The 17,791-nt window shown below is 34.5% G+C and overlaps 1 protein-coding gene across 10 annotated transcripts in view; it reads left to right on the forward strand.

Annotated features, from left to right (window-relative positions):
* Window positions 1-17,791, forward strand: part of VPS13B (vacuolar protein sorting 13 homolog B) — a 422,306-nt gene that overhangs the window by 50,969 nt on the left and 353,546 nt on the right. For 8 of the 10 annotated variants that reach the window (XM_015617450.2, XM_015617453.2, XM_015617455.2 and 5 more), the window contains 9 exons: window positions 375-556; window positions 1,278-1,452; window positions 2,681-2,946; window positions 5,534-5,629; window positions 5,961-6,083; window positions 8,202-8,339; window positions 9,732-9,819; window positions 14,780-14,971; window positions 15,547-15,716. In XM_015617450.2, coding sequence (XP_015472936.1) covers window positions 375-556; window positions 1,278-1,452; window positions 2,681-2,946; window positions 5,534-5,629; window positions 5,961-6,083; window positions 8,202-8,339; window positions 9,732-9,819; window positions 14,780-14,971; window positions 15,547-15,716 — 1,430 coding nt within the window. Of the gene's footprint in view, window positions 1-374; window positions 557-1,277; window positions 1,453-2,680; window positions 2,947-5,533; window positions 5,630-5,960; window positions 6,084-8,201; window positions 8,340-9,731; window positions 9,820-11,446; window positions 11,512-14,779; window positions 14,972-15,546; window positions 15,717-17,791 lie in introns of those variants that run through there. The other 2 variants (XM_033512357.1, XM_019005585.1) reach the window with 2 other exon arrangements.

The following is a 17,791-nucleotide window of genomic DNA, read 5'->3' on the forward strand; positions in this document are numbered from 1 at the left end:
CTTTTGGAAGGTTCAGAAGAAAACTTTGGGGGATAATATGCAAAATTATTTCTGTGAGAATAATGAGAATGATAGCTATTGTATGCTTCCACATAAACCAGAACTCTTCTTTTATAAAAAGAGCTAAGGTACAGCAGACAGGATAAAAATTTTAATTGGGTGTAACTAATTTGTCCTCACTTCCTATGCCTTCAGCAGAAAAAGACTGGTGCAGGAAATAATTCTCTTCAGTCACATAAGAAAATACTTTGCTGCTGATTAAAATAATGACTGAAAAAATGTCTTGTATTGCTTTCTTCTAGTTAAGAACCTGTATGCACAACTTACTTTTTGTATGCAATATATTTTTTTAACCTATATACTTCTTTTAAAAGCCACAGATCTGGTACTGAGGAAGATGATCAACTTCTCTGACTGCACAGTATGTCTTGATAAGAGAAATGCTAGTGGTAAAATCGAATTTTACCAGGAACCTCTGCTGTACAAATGTTCCTTCAGGACTCGTCTGCATTTTACTTATGATAACCTCAACTCCAAAATGCCATCAATTATTAAAGTAGGTATCCAAAATAATTATTTTTGCTACTCAGTTGTGAAGTTTTGAGGCTTTTCAAAATATCCTTTAAAATTTTAAGTAAAACGAAAAGCTAGTACTGTTGTGTTTTACTAAAGGAATTTTTAAATTGTGTTTTGTTCATATGATGCAGTTAGTTTATGTACAGAAACAGCATATAAATAAGGAAGCTATGCTCTCTAATATTTTCATTTTTCCTTGAAGTTTTTACTCATTCTCTATGACTCATGCTAAGATTTCATTAATTTACACATATGAAAGTATAAGCATATATTTATACAAATACTGATTTTCCTACTATAATACTATTTACCCATGTGTGTGCTATACTGTTTACAGAGTAATTTCTCATGGTTTTTGAAACTCTATAATGAAAATGAAAGTTTAATTAGATGCTCTTATATCACTTATATTTGAGAAGGTTTTTCAGCAATAAGTTTAATAACGAAATACATAAATGTTTCTGTATGTGTAAAGCATTTTGCTTTTGACTTTTCAACTGAAAGTCTATTGTGTGATAACCCAAGTGAATGTTTTTGTTAGTCACTGTTTGCACCCCTTTGCCTTCTGTTGTGTTGCAAATCTTGTTTTCCGAAATAAAATGTCCATTCCAATTGAATATAGAGTGGTATGGCTTAAAAGTGGGTTATACTGATGACAGAGCTTTCTTATTGTCTGTTTTTGTTCTCTTTTCACATTGTAGATTCACACATTAGTTGAAAGTTTGAAACTTTCAATCTCTGATCAGCAGCTTCCTATGTTTATACGTATAATGCAGCTTGGGATTGCTCTGTATTATGGAGAAATAGGCAACTTCAAAGATGGGGAAAGTGAAGATTTGATTTGCCACACTAAAGATATGTTGGGAAATATCACAAGTGAGTACAGCTTTTAATTTGTAAGAAGAAAAATTAAAAACATTAATTTCTTTGCTTTTTGCAAATGTAAATATCCAAGTCTAGTTTTTGCCAAGTATCTTGTGAGTCTGCAGTTTGCTAGAGGCTGTTCATTGTGCTGGGTAAGGATGCAGTGCTTTAACATGTTTAATGTTATGTATGATAAGGAATTCTGATGGTCTTAACTGAACTGAGGTTAAATATGATCTAAGAAGATTATTTTGGGAGTTGTAACACTGTAGGGTTCTTTGGATTTATCTGTCAGTATATCATGCAGCAAGGCACCTTTCCATTAGCAAGTTTGAAACTGGCAGCAGCCACATTTGAACTAAATAAAAGAAAAGCCAAAGGCTGCTTATTAATTTATTTGAAAATGATCATTGAGAATAGATAAATCAGAGCTTGTTCTAAGCAAGGAAGTATTACTTTGCACTGTTTCCCATACTTCTGTCCTTTTACCTTGTCTGGTCTCAAACTACTTCTTATTTTCATATAACATATATTCCTTCTTCTATATGATCTTTTGTGGTAACTGGATACAACAGGATCTTTTCAGGAGCATTGCTCTGATGAGGGGTGAATTTTCTTTACCTTTGTGTGATTGGTTCCCATCTGCTGCTTCCCAGGCACATGGGGTGACTCTTGGGATGATTCTGTGCAGGGCCTGGAGTTGGACTTGATGATCCTTGTGGGTCCCTTCCAGCTCAGCTTATTCTGTGATTCTGTGAATTTAATATTTAGAGATTTGTATTTTAATTTTAATTAAAATTTTCGGAGAGGTTTTCGTTGTTTTTCCAAGATTGAATATGGATCTAGGGGAATAGGAAGAGAGATTTACCTCACTGCTCAAAAGTGTGATAATGTCTAGAAAATCCTTGGAATTTAATTTGAAGTTGCCATAGCTCTCTTAAGCTAGGCTTAAGTTTATAATATTACAGCAGTTTAAAGCTAAGGTAGGTGATACTAAGACTATGGCAAAGACTTTTAATATTTTTTTTTAGGAAAATGTTAATGAATCAAAGAAGTGTTTGAAGACTCATATTCAGTAATTTAAAATTTGTACTGACTTGCTATGATTATAAGCCAAGTATCAATGAATGCTGCATGGAATACTGTGCAAGATAAATTTCACATACCATAAATTTGAGTTTAATAAATAAATTTTTAAGTATGGTTTATCTGAAATTTAACTTTTCTTTTGTTTTAAAAGGCACAGAAGATGAAGCAAGCTCAGTAATGCAGTATCCTGCACAGTACATTAGTCAAGATCCTTATTTGCATCAAGATGATGACCAGCAACAAGGATGGGTTTCCTGGGCTTGGTCTTTTGTTCCTGCTATTGTGAGTTATGATGATGAAGAGAATGATTCGGGTGGAATCGATGATGGAACAGGAGAACAGCAGAAGTCTCAGTCCCTCAAAGATCCTATTATTTCAGTGGGTTTTTATTGTACAAAAGCAACAGTGACTTTTAAGGTAAATGTTTCTCTGTGTCATAAAGGATTCATTTGACTTGTTGAGGAAGTGCATAAAGATTTTCTAAGCATTCGTATACTGTTTGGTTCAAGGAAAATGTTACTGGTATTATGAGGGGAGTATTAAGTTAATGGATAACAAGAAATGTGAATGCTGAAAATTATTCTTCCATCATACTGGACATGAGATGGTTTGACATCGAGAGTTGGTTTTGTTATTTGACTTAGAATTTGAATGTAAACTTTATAATGTTCAAAGGAACCAACTTAGTTTATTGGATGAATATTTTTTGATGGGAAAAAAAGACTGAAGGCTTTCTGTGAATGTTCAATGCAGTATTCTAGCCATCTAATGTTTATGCAAATACATACTTCTTTATAGAAACCCCATTAGTTTAGAGCTAGGATTGGAGGAATTTTTAGAGACTACTCTTGTTTTGGACTGTTGAACGTGAAAATATGAATTTAACTTGATAATGTTGAATTAATTTTCCATAGGTTGAAATTATATTTAAGGAAAAAAAGTACATATAAGCTGAGCTATAAACTGTGAATGTAGAGAAAGATTGAAGTATTAGCTCTAAGCAAAGTTGAAAATTGTTAGTGGCCTTTTTTCTAATATTTTTTAAGCTTGCTGAAGGAAATATGGAGAGCCTGACTAAGATATTGAGATGTTCTAACAGGAATTGGAAACTAAGATATTGAATTAGCAGAATACTTGTAATATGTCAAACTATTTGCAAGCAATTCTATGTGCATAACTACACAAAGTGGCTCTTGGCTTTACAATTAAGCATGTATTAAATCAAGGTCAGGACTTTGCCACAGAGTAATTTTGGATGATTTTTATGACTGTGAGTCTTTCAGATGAACTGCAAGACTTTTGTAACTCTCAAACAAAAATTATGTGACTGATTATATCCAGTGCCATCAGGAGCTCCCTGGCCCTTTCTTGCCTGTTTGGCTTGACATCTGTGCACAAGAGTGTTTTATGGGGCTTTATCCTGAATTTAGCTATTTTTATTTGGTGGTGTAGAAGGGCATTTAGCTGCTCAGCAGCTGTCAGGCTGAGACAAGCGACTTGGAAAGCTGTAGATATTCTATGGGGATATTGATGTTTTAAGCCTTCAGCCTCCTGAAAAATTTTGTTGCAAAATTTGAGGATATCAGCAGCATTCAAGCATTCAGTCATGTTCTCTTGTGTCAGTCTGCTTCAGCCCTCATTAAAAGTGGCTAAAAATAAATAAAATTTCCCCCTCCATTAATTATATTCCTGGGACACCACTTGAAACATTAATGAGCCACTAAAGCTCAAATTTCTCATTTATCATGGCTCAGCATTTTCTTTTACACTGTCATACAGTAGTAATTTTGTGCTCTTGTTCCTCATGCAAGAAAACTCATTAAAAATAATATGAACTCCTTTTTTGAACATGTGTTTTGCTATAGAGGATTTTCCTAATCCTTCATTTGCAAGTTCACGCATTTTATATTAGGAAGTGATTAAAAACTACTCAAAATGTAACATTTTGCATTGTAGAAATTTCAAATGTGATGTGTGATGCTAATATGGTGACAGGAGGAAAACAGAATTCATTGTTCTGCTTGCATGCAAAGAGTGTATGGAATTAATTTGTGGTTCACATTTTGGTTAAAAAATAAGGTCAAGTTTCTGCATTAACATTTTGAACAGTTGATATCATTCCAGCTAAAAATCATGCCAAATTAAATGTACCATTTTCTAATAATGGTGAAAACTATTCTTGTAATTTCTGAGTTCTTTTAATCAATTAATTGCTTTTCCTCTGCAATAATTGCACACAGGTGAAGGGTGATCAGTGATTTTTTCTTCCAATTTTCTTGGACATTTGGATTACAAAATTTTAAATTGAAACAGCATCCATGTGTATCCAGTCTTGAAAACAAAGGGAATGTGTAGATATTTTTATAAAAATTAGGATTTGAAGTATTTAAGCTGTACACCATGAAATAACTTGCATTTTTTCATGCCAAATCTAATATATTCAATACAGTGTGCCTCTTTTCTTGTTTTTCTTAGCTGTAGGTTCTGTGCTTTTTAACCTATGCATGTTTTCCCATTTTGAATTTTTATATCAAAACATTGCAAGAAATATAAATGCATGTTGTTCTTGACTGCCATGACAGGAAACAAAAATATGTATGGTTGTAATCAAAATGTGTCTGTAATATTATCATGATGCTTAATTATTTTCTTGGAAGAATAAATAAAGTAGTAATGGATTTATACAGCAGTTTATAAGCTCATTCGATATTAATAATGCAGCTGTGTATCTGTTTCATCTTCTCACACAGTTTCTCTTTAGATAAGCAAACTAAAAATTAGGATTTTAAACATTCTGTTATAGCATATTTCAAACAGAAGCTGAATAGGAGACATTCTGATATGGATAATGTGCTACAGCTGTTTAATTGTACCTGTTTCTTGATGGTTAATGAATTTTTGCCCATAGTTTACTTCATCTTTATCAGTTGTGTGTATTAATGACCATACTGTTGTTTAATACTAATACTGACTTCTATAAGGTGTTTATCCTATTGTTCTTTAGCTCACTGAAATGCAAGCTGAAAGTAGTTATTACAGTCCTCAAAAAGTAAAATCCAAAGAAGTTATATGCTGGGAACAAGAAGGAACAACAGTTGAGGTAATTTGACATTGACAGGGATTTTTTGGATACATTTTAAGTAATGTACCGAATAGTCACCAGTAAAATATTTTTTCATTATTTAATTGCTGATCTTATTCTGTCATATTGGATGTTTTTCTTGTAATAATAATGTAGATATTAACTCTCTAAACTTCTGTGCTGTAGTGGTCAAACTCTTGCCTTTCAAGTGCCCTGTCTGATTGCTATTTATTAAAACTCTAAATATATAAAATAAGCATATTTTGCTTTGTTTTTGTCCATCTTCTGTTTTTCTTGTGGAGTAGAAGGCTTAAAAATTTAACACATATTTTTTCTTTTTCCTCCTTAGGTCCTTATGAAAGGTGAACTTTTTTTTGATTGCCAAATTGGTTTTGTTGGTTGCCAAGCTATGTGCCTTAAAGGAATTATGGGAATTAAAGATTTTGAAGAGAACATGAATAGGAGTGATGAAGTGAGTATATTGAAATATCAGTTGATTTGCTAAATAAGCAATTCTGTTATCCTTTATTAAAATATCTGCAAAAATTAAAGACTGCTGTTCCCAGTTGTGATTTTTGGATGTTACTGTGATACAGAACACAGTGTCCATTCCTTAGAGTTGAAAAGATGAATATCTCAGATTGAGAAGATGCAGAACATAAGACTTTCCTAAATCTTTTTGGACAATAACCCATTGTTGCCTTTGTTATCATACTTGGATTTTGCATAACAAATTAAAATATATTTGAAAATCTTTGAAAATACTTAAATCAACCAAAGATTGGAAAGGAAGAAATTGGAACACTGTATGCTGAAGATAATAAAAATGTGGTGCGAATACTGAATGAGTGTCTGACCTCACTTTTCAGTAAGACTCAGAGCAACATGAAGTGAAGGACTTAGCCAGTATTATTGTATGTATTTTAAATAGATGCAAATCTTCAACAGCTTAAGACAAAATCAGGTATCATTATGAACTGCTTTAACAATACTTAATGAAGTATTTCATGAAATTCTAAGTTCAATAATGATGATTTTTAACTGAAGTGTAGATAGAGTACCACCCTGAAGTATTGGAGAACAACAACTACTATCTATGTTTAAATAAAAAAATTCAAATAATACAGCCAAGAATAGACTGTTAACTTGATTTTAGTGCTTTGTGAAGTCTTGCAGAGTATTTTCAAGAGAAAAATTAAGAATATGAATGAAAATACCAAGTGTCTATATTTATGGGAAATATCTCCTAAACTGGGAAATCGTATACTGTATTATGATAGATGTGATGGGGCAGCTTCTTCTCTTTCCCCTGTGAAAGTATCATGGCTTGGCATCCATTTCAGGTGTTTGTGCAGAGCAGAAAACAAGAAAATATCCTTACACAGCTGCTTAGTATGACATTGTTGGGATTTTTGGGATGCAGTAGGACACCCTACATGACTGGTGTGCTGCAGTAGATACATAGAGGATTTTCCAAAAGGAGAGGCTGGGGAGGCAAGGATGAGAAACTGCAAAAATGCTATGCTGGCCTTGTTAGGGACAAGGGAGATGTGGCTGGGGATGTGAGGATGGATAGCCACCTTGTCTGTGGCATCTGAGATTGTCAGGTATAAAATCCAGAGAACTGATTTTTTTTTTTGACTGAGGTGGGTGGGTGGGCAGGAGAATTTCACAGATTGATAAAATAGTCTATGATGGAATGGACTCAGAAAGAACATCAAGTCCAACTCTTAAGTGAATAGCCTGTACAGGGATTGAACCCGCAACTGTGGCATTATTAGCACCATGCTCTGACCAACTGAGATAATTTCCTTTAGGTTAATTAATAAGGGACATTTTGGGTTTTACTCTTACTCATTTTTCTGCCACTCTCTAGTCTAGAAATGTAGAAAAGTATCTGCATGATGACAGTGGTGATGATATTGCTTACCTGTTATCTTTGTACTACTGTGGTTGTGGGATTGGTCCTTTCATAAAGGTTCTGGCTCTGCCTGTGATTGAGAATAGGTAGTTGGAAAAAATAAATCTCCTAAATAACTTTTTTGGATTAATAACTCTTGTTAGGAAAGTTGTATTGATTTCATAAGGATACAAATCAGAGAGAAGGCATGTTAAAATCTAGATTAATAAATAAAGGTACTGTAGCAATGAGGTCATATATGGAAATAACTGATTGCCTTGAAGAGGATGGATACAGCATCTGAAAGGAGTGGGAAGCCAGAAATGGAATATACAGTGACAAGTTTGGGTATACTGAAGAGGATTGGGGCAAGATTTGGAATGATGATGATCTGAGGGTATTTGTTGTTAAAATGCAACTAATACATTCTGTATCATGAGTTGTATCATATTCATTGGTTCAGGCGATTTTTATTGATTTGAAAATGCGGAAGCAGTTGACAGAAGCTTATGTTATACAAATGACATTAATTTCATTGTTTCATCTTCATTCGTAATGAAATATGCTCTTGCTCTTGCAGGTTACTATTCTGTGTTGTCATGTTTGTGTTACAACAGAATTGAAACTGCTCTGTTAACTTGACCATATGTTTTTTTCTTCCCCTGCCTCACTTTCTACTACCTCATGAAGGAGGCATACTTCTTTAATTGTGGAGAAAATTTGAGCGTGAAAGGAATGACATACCTTACCAATTCACTGTTTGATTACAGAAGTCCAGAAAATAATAGTATTCGTGCAGAATATATATTGGATGCAGCTCATCATAAGGTCAGAGAATTGCATTTTTCTTATAAAAAAATTTCCAGTGCTCTCTAATGGATTTCTTATAATTATTTAGATCTGTATACTATTAGAGGACTGAATTATTTTTACTTTTACACATATAACTGAATATTACTTTGCAGCCAGCCAAAAAAAAAAAAGTAAATCTGTTCATGTTAAAAAAAAGACACCCACAAAAGCCGAGCCAAAAACAGAGCCAAACTGAAAAAACATGTCCAAAAGAAACCTCAAACTCCTTTCCTGCCCCCAAAACTGAATTAATGTCATAGTTTCCAAAAGCAGTAACCACAGAAGATTTTAAGAGGCAAAAAGACATATGAGAGAGTACTAGTGAAAGTCAAGCGTTACCAGCATGTATTTTAAACCCAAACAATAAGTAGTCTATGGTCGTCAAACTAAGAAGTGCTGTCAGATTTGGACAGTATTAATTTTGTTGCTTTCGTTCTATATTTGTCTACTTAGAGAAGAATTTCGTAATTCTGTGTTTTATGGAGACAAATTTACAGGCACCTCTAGTATCTGTTGTTGGAAATTGTGTAGTTAAACTTTATTCCCTGGTTGTCTGCCATTATTAAAGATTGGCTGCAATGACCAAGGTGGTCCTTTCCAGGTGTTCTCATAGGTGGAGGTCTGTGCTGTTAATTGTATGGGTAAGCCATTTACATTTTTTTGTAATTTTTTTTTCAATTTATCTAATTTCCTTTTAATTCAAATTTTACTATTTCCCCCTTTTTAGTACTATTGATAATGTGTAACCATGAAGAATCACATGAAAAAATGAAATTAGTAAAATCACAAGTACTTATATTCAAATTTTCCCGTAGTGTTTTAAACTTTACTCCATCCCTGCTCTGTCTTCAATGCTTTTACAATTTTCACATTTTTTTGGCAAGAGAGGAATCAAATTTGCTGTGTAATGTATTATATTATGTATAAATCCCAATGTTGGCATAAAATCTTGATAAGTTTCCTACTGTTGAAGGATAGAACCACAATATTCCTTGAATAGCGAAACCAAATTGAAAGAGCTGAAGTTTTCAGCATATTTAATTAGGTTGATGTGTTGCATGCAAGAGGTCAAATGAAGAATATTTACTACATTAAAGGTACTAATTGACAAGATGTTATTGATTAATTGGTCAGCATGTCCACAGGAATTATGGATGTGCATTTGTGTGGCCTCAAATGGAAGTTGCATTACCTATCAGAAAGGTGAATTCCTTGTGATAACCTCTGTCCTTTGCTTTGATAAACCTTTCCCTGTGTTGATGCACAAATCCAAACAAGAATATATCTCTCTAATACCAGTCTATCAGTTAGTAATCTCAATTCTTTCCTTATACAACATTTTCTTTGTTTGCTTTGCTTTGTTGGTAGGAGACATACACAGAGATAGCCGGAATGCAGAGGTTTGGGGCTTTCTACATGGATTACTTGTACACAATGGAAAGCACCAGTGGCAAAGGTACCTTTTTTCCCTTTGTTTACCCTGATAAATAATAGAAACAAAGACTTTTCATGCCCAGATGGTCCTTGACCAACTGTCCTCTGACTTACCTTAGATTTACCATCAGGATCATCATTAAAATGCTTTCATCTTCATTGATGTCTTTCAGATGTTAGTTGTTTTGGTTAGCTGTTAATTGTTGGTATTCTTCCTTTTTTATTTTTCTTTTCCTGCATAAGTAATCATAATGATATTTTTTATAGCCAGTTGCTAAACTGAAAGTAATTATCTTGTAGCAGTGATGAAGTTCATAAGTATGATGTCTTTTTTTTTTAAAATTGTTATTATTTACTTTGCATATAAAAAAATACCTTGAGAAACCCTGGTTGAGGAATGAGATTGATCATATACTTGGCACAAAAGATGAAAAGGACTATTGTTTTTCTTCTAAGAAGAAAAATGCAAGGATGCAAGACAGTGTGAAGTGTTATCTTTAAATATATGCATCTAAAAAATTTGATGAGCAAATATTAGCCTAAACCATGTGCACATAAATATTGGCTAATTCTAAATAGCTTTTGTGATTCCTATAAATTCTTTTCTAAGTCTGAGAAGTGGATTTAATGAAGTATATTTGCTTTTGTAAATATACTTGTACTATATATACTTATACATATATAAATGTATAATTTTGAACTTTTGAGTGTCACAAAAACTGAGACAATGGAGTTCATCTATCAACAAGTCATATGTTTATATGTTTGCACAGATATCCTTATCACTAATTGTGATATAATTTCCCCTCACTGCTCAGAACACTGTCATCTACAGCTGCTGTTCTATAATTTTATTGTCAAGTTAATATTACTTTCTTCCCCATCTGTGTTATTTATTATTGTGAATACTATTTCTCTGGGTATCTGTTGGGAACTTATTGCTATTTTGTGACTGAACATTTACCCATCTTTGCTACATAGTCCAACTTATCTGGGTTTTTTTTTTTTGTTTTTTTGTATTTCTGTTTCTTTGTAAGAGAAATCACAACTCTTAATGTTTGGCTTTGTTTTCTGGATGTGGTGGACATTAAGTCTAAAAGGAGTAGGAAAGAACTCTAGTTCTCTAGAACTCTAGTTTCCTTAGAGATGTATCATGAAACATTTACAAAAATAAGTAAATAGTGCTATTGCCCTCCTCAGCAGAGACATACACCAGGAAATGTAGCAGTTCCTTCCTGACTCTGAGGCTTTCTTCTGTTCCATAAGTGTGGTGTGAAGCTCTGAAAATGCACAATTAAGTCAAACTTCTACTGCCAACTTCTGGTTTTAATAAAGATGTAAATGTTTAATTGCACATTGAACTTCTGTGTAGAGAAGTTGAAAACCTTGGGTAGGCCTTATCTCCTTTTTGAATCTTAGTATAGAAATTTAAATGTGCACAGACTATGTGTATTATAAAGAAAAATTGATTTTGTGTAGTATTTTGTCTTGTTTCTCTGAATGCATAAGGAATGTTATGATCATATCTCTTCCTGATTTTTAACTATATTACTGAACTCAGAAATACTTTTTTCTTACCCTCAGTGCCAGGCTATTGTACTTTCTGACCACATTTTCCTTCCTCAGCTTCTCTTTTTTTTTTCTTCCAGGATGCTTTCTCAAAGCCTTGGCTCCTATTTTCTCCATCAGTCATTAGGAAAACACCTCACAAAATGTAGCTTGATTTCCTATGAAGTCATACTGTGTGCTTTTATGTCAGTATTGCTCCTTTAACTTCAGCAACCTTGCTGCATAAAAGAGTGGAATAATTAATTTTTAAATTATTTAAATGGTTGCTGTTTCTCTAGAGCCAAGAAATTAAAATCTTAAAATTTCAAATGGTTTTGTTCCTCAGAAAAGCAAATGTGATGCTTTCTGCTAGTTATTTTCTAGCTAATTTTTCCATTTTATGGGATAAATGTGTAGTTGTTAAATAGAATGTAAACAAATGGGTGTAAAATATTTATTTAAGATGAAGGTATAAATACCTTAAGATTTTGAAAACAATATAAATCTGCTGCATTTTTAATGTGTTGCTTATATGAAAGTTTGCATTTTACTATTTCTTATTTTGGTATAACTGTTTCTAGTTACAATTACTGCACACCACATACCATTAAAAAATGAACCCAACTTAAGGGAGGGAGTAACTGTGATTGTAAGATTTTTATCTGTCAAGGCAATTTTGGTTTGACACATTCTTCGCACCTTTAACCTTTCCTGAAGCATAGGATTACTGATTAAACCACAAGTGCCTCCTGGATAACATTAACCCTCAGGAGTTTCGTCTGTCACTTACAGAAGTGCATTAATCAATTTCAGTATTTTGAATGAAAGGAAGGTCGTCATGCACAGTAGTCTTATTTTGACATTTTGTCTGTCTTCCCCTTCCTTTTTTTCTGGTTTTTTGCTTTGTATTTCAGTGCAGAACAATGTCTCTGAAACATTACACAGCCTGTCAGTTCCCTGATCACTGATTTGCATGACCTACAGACCTAGCAGGGTGTGCTGTTGAAGTTACTTTGTTTGTAATGTGTACACCTCTACTTTGCTGGCAAGTTTATTATGCAGCACTCATTTTGATATTTTTGGTTGGTTAGAAAGAGACACACAACATACAGAGAGCTTGAAAACTCAGTGATTGAAAATTGGTTTTCTTTATGCATCTGTGAAGTTTCAAGTCATCTGTGATCACCTACTTCTGTAGAACCAATAGATTTTTCTACCCTATTCCCTTTGCACTTAGTTGGAATTAACTGGAATTGTTCCAGAAAGTGGTTTGTATAAATTCTGTCACTGAGATGTATTATTCATATACATAAAATATATACAAGCAAGGCTGATTTTTCCTCTTTGAAAAGGTAGGCTGTTACTACTTCTGGCCTTATTATTTTTGGCCTTATTATTTTTTATGTGATGGTATGGTTTTTTACTCTTTTTGGTAGTGTTCATCTAAACGAAATACTGTGTAGAATTGGAAGGATAAAAGTATGTATGTTAACTGCCTATAAAATAAATGCAGAAGTCAGTATGCTGGGCTTTAAAAAAATTTCTTTCAGGATTCATTCAAAAGATTGTAACTCAGTTCCAGCTGAAGATTTGAGTAGATTTTATAAGGTAGTATCCTTCTGTCCTTTTATCTTTCTTTTATTGTTCTTTTTCTTCTTAGAAAAACAACAAACCAAGGGAAGCAGAGGCTATAAATGCTCTCACCGTCAACTTCTGTTAAGATTTTAAGGATAAAGTTAATTCTTCTGCTGAGTGTATAAGCCTGTAAAGGCCTGCAGAACATTAGGCCGGCTGTGCATCAAATTTGGCATAGTCTCACTTTGAGGACCTTTTTCCTTACCAGTGCTTAGAAGCAACAGTGTTTTATGGAGTATGATTGAAACATAAAGGAAAAAAAAATCCTGTCCTTGCTTCCTTTTCCACCAAGTTCAACTTCTCTCAATATAAAGACTGTTTTGAATGAGTGCAGTTAAAAGAGTACAGTTAAGGAGAGAGACAAAAAGGGTGAATGGGTTCCTCTTGGGCAAGGAGAAACCATGGAATTGTTAAGGTTAGAAGTGAACTCTTTTTAAGTCATTGAGTCTGACCATTAACCCAGCACTGCCATGTTTGCCACTAAACTGTGTCCCCAAGTGCCATATTCATACATTTGTGAACACTTCCAGGGATTGTGGTTACAATGCTTCCCTGGTCAAGTTGTGCCAGTGCCTGTAGCCAATTTCAGTGAAGAAATTTTTCCCAATATTCAATCTAAATCTCCCCTGGTACAACTTGAGGCCTCTCATCCTGTAGCTTCTTACCCAGGAGAAGAAACTGACTCCCTGCCCTTGCTATACCCTCCTTTCAGGTAGATCTAGTGAGCAATAAGGTCTTCCCTCAGACTAAACAACCCTAGCACCCTCAGTTGTTCCTCAGAAGTATTGTGCTCCAGGCCCTTCACCAGCTCCACTGACATCTCAGAATCCATTTAATCTCAATGCTTATTTTGTCAGATTGTTCATTTATGTAATGGTCAGCAAGATCTTTGATGTTTAGTGCTTGTGTCAAAGCAATGAAGACACTGTCAAAGTGATGATCTTATGAAAAGGAATCAGAGTGAAGTTCTGCAAGCTAAATATGTTAGAGGAGTAGGACTATATTTTGTCATATGTGACAGGAAAATGTGATTTTCTGAAATCTTCATGATTTAACTGAAGAATGTCCATGAAGTATGTTGAGCGAAATAGTCATGCTTATGACTAGCTGTATGAGTAGCTTATGAGTAGCCTGTGTACACTGATTGTGTGATTGAATAGTGTAATTTTGGTCTACCTTATTAGCCTACTTTACTGAACTACTCTTATCTCTGTTGGCTCTTAAAAGAAGCCAATCTGAGACATAATGATTAAAGAAAATTTCTTCCTTGCTGCCCATATGTCAATGAATGGCAGTAAATGTGAATGGAAGGAAGAGTTTATCTTAGCTGTCAGTCTGGTTCTTCCAGCCTTGTCAGGGCAGCTAACCTATCAATGGCCCAGATCTGCCATGTCTTTGCAGCACACTTTTTCCTTGGTTATTGGGCGTGGATATGTTTGTGACAAGCTGTAGAAAGTTTTGAACACCACAGCTGATGCATGGGGTTAAGCTGTCATGGAAGTTTAGACACCCTCGAAGAGTCCCAAATTTGAGAAATTCAAAGTTCATGGGAGGGTTCCTAAGTTTTACTCTTTTTGGAGGCAAGGCAGGAATTTTCCCTGCTTGCTATGCATTTACCAGGAATAATTTTGTTAAAACCTGTTATACCAGTCATTGTGTATTTGTGTGTTATATTTGCATTGTTATATTTTTCTGTATAATTATTAAGCCTTTGATCTCAGGATTTTAAACAGAAGTAGCTGATAAAATGTGTTATTATGTCCAATTGTTTTGTGTAACTTTTATAAAACTTATTGTAGTTTCTGGGAATCAGCAAGACCTTTCTTCAGTAAAGAGTGAAGATTTTGGAAATGTTCAGGAGATGTCTACAAAAAGCCTCATTGTGGGTCCGCTCAATCTTCGACTGGATAGCAGCGCAGTACACCGGATCATGAAAATGATAGTTTGTGCTCTGGAACATGAGTATGAACCATACAGCAGAACTAAACCAGGTTTGCTCCTATTGCATATATACAAATATACAGAATTAAACCAGACTACGTTTAGTGTTTTGGAGGGTGCTGCTTTCAAATAGTTTTTGAGTCTGAACAGCAAAATGTAAAATAAAAGTAAATTAGTCATAATATCCCCATCTGTGCTGGATGTACTTCTGAGATAGTTTCAGTCACTTTGAAAGCCATTTGTTTTAATCATAAGTCTCATGTTGAGTAAGAATAGCTGACTTCATTATCTATTCTAGCTTCATTTTGGAGTCTTAGAGAAGAAAGTATTCCTAGTGGTATTTATTATTTCAAAATAATAGTCATACTGGATGAAAATGCATGGAAATAAGTATGCTGACTATTAAGAAGAGTTTCTGAGAGCAATACAGATTTCAAGTAAGGAAAATCGAGTTAGCATTGCATTTAGCCTTAGGTAGAAGGAGTATGGAATAACATTATTAACTATGAAGGGGCAGGGGGGGAGCTTTACATTTTTTGCTAGTCCCTAGGCATTTTTGAAACATCAGATGTAGGACACATATTATATATTTTACTGAAACATATGTAATCTTCATTTATTGTAGATATTATGGATGGAAGTAGAACTATGCCAAGCTCAGAAGAAGTAGCATCACTGGAGGAATACATTCCCACTAGACTTACAACGTTCACTGTTCTTAAGTGTACAATTATAATCCCTGTGGCAGAATTCAATTTACTAGACCACTTGCTGCCCATAATCATGGGTGAGAAGGTATGTATGCACAGATGATTCGGTTCTTTACATCAGCATGTGCTATTCAATATAAATTTTCTTACTGGCCTCTTACTCCATGTGCTGGATGTGTCCCTGAGTTCTGGATTAGTTTGGTGCCCATGAGCACTTCAGATACCTAAAATGAGTGGCACCTGACTAGTTAGACTTGGAAACTGAAAATGTAATGTGTGGATAGGAAAAATACTTTTGAATAAAAAAGGTTTTAAAGCATCAAGAAAATGAAAAGCAGTAGCTCTGATGTTTTGATCAGAAGAGTACCTGTTCTGCAGGTCTTTATAATATAATTATAGTATAATATGGTAAAGTATCAAATCTTTTAATACACAGGCTCCATAGATATGACAGATTTTAATAGCCAGCTCTGTATGTGCTAGTTCAGACAGGATGTCAGCAGGACTTGGGCATTTAACTGCTGAATGACTAACTCAGAGAGACAGAAATTTCCTGATAGCCATTTGTTTTATCTTTTGAATATGTGTAGTATAATGCCAGCTAAAGAATCCTGTACTGGTTTTATTCTTATAGGACTCCTTCAATGTACAAAGTTGAGGTACTGTAGGGGTAAATCTGTGGCTTGTAGTGAAGACTTAAAATAGGTTTATCTCTTGTGCCACAGAAGCTGGAAGGTATTATATGGATAAGGGAAGACGTGCGAGGAAGAGCAAACCTCATCAGTCCTTGAGTTAAATTTCTAGGAATTTTTGTCCAATATTTCATCTGATAGGCTGAGAGAGCTGTGGTAGCTCATCCTGAAGAAAAAAATGCTTTAAGGAGACCTGATTGTGGCCTTTCAGTACTTGAAGGGGACTTGTAAAAAGGAAAGAGAGGGTTTTGTACAGGTAGGTAGTGACAGGACAAGGGACAATAGTTTTAAACTAAAAGAGATCAGATTTAGTTTAGATCTTAAGAAGAAATTCTTTATTCAGAAGGTGGTGGAGCATTGGAACAGGTTGCTCAGAGAGGTTTTTTCCCTTTTTAGAAGTTTTTAATACATTGCACTGAGTGGGATGCAGTGCTTTTTACCTTATGGGCATGAGCAGATGGTATTTTCATAATGAACAGTCCTGTGTTTGTTTAGGCTTGAGGTAAAGCAGTTGAATTCCAGTGAATTTTCTGGTTGAGGTACTGATTACTTGGAGTCTCAATTTACATTTCTTGAATGAAGCCAAGCATATTTAAAATAACAATTTTGAATTTTAGATTGAAAATCATATCTATGTCAACTTATTGTCCTATTTTGATACATATTTAATAATTTTTTTAGATTTGTAGCATAATTTAGATTGGAAGAGTTGTTTGGAGGTGTTCTTCAGGAGTTCAACATCCTGGTTAAAGCAAGAGCGAGTTGCTCCAGGGGTTGTTCTGTCAGGTGCTGAATCAGCACCTCTTCTGTCTCGTTCTTCTCTGTACCCTCCTAGCAGATTGCAGTAGACGGGGGTAGGATTCTTCTCTGGTCTTCTCCAGACTGAAAGACTTCAGTTGTCTCTGTTTCTCCTGAAACAGAGATCCAACACCATAACCACTTTGTTTCCAGCAAACTTATTCTGGTACATGTCCGGTGCAGTATTCCATTTTAATGGATACTATGAAAAATAGGCTTGGATGTCTAAAATTGTGGTATTTATTTTCTATGGAATGGCATTTTCTTTTGCTGAGATACCTGGCATGACTATGAATACATAAAAGATGACTGTGAAGGCTAGATTAGCATGAGATTATTATGGTGATAGTGCTTTGGAGTGATAAAAAGGTAAACAAAGATTTTATAGGATGAAATATTTCAACTTTGCATATTCTTGTACTGGGTTGACCTCAGCCAGCTGCCAGATGCTTACTCAGCTGTTCTCACTCCCCTTCCTCAACAGAGCAGTGGGGGAGAGAATGGGTCAGGGTAGAGGGAGAGATCACTTACCAATTACCAGTAAGAGCAAAACAAACTTGACTTGGGACAATTAATTTCACTTATTGCTAAGAATCCAAACAACATATATCCCCTGTCCCCTTTTTCCCTCAGACTCAATTCCACTCCTTCATTCCCAGACTCTTCTACC

Source organism: Parus major, chromosome 2 (genome assembly GCF_001522545.3).
Source record: "Parus major isolate Abel chromosome 2, Parus_major1.1, whole genome shotgun sequence".
In the NCBI taxonomy this organism is placed as follows: Eukaryota; Metazoa; Chordata; class Aves; order Passeriformes; family Paridae; genus Parus; species Parus major.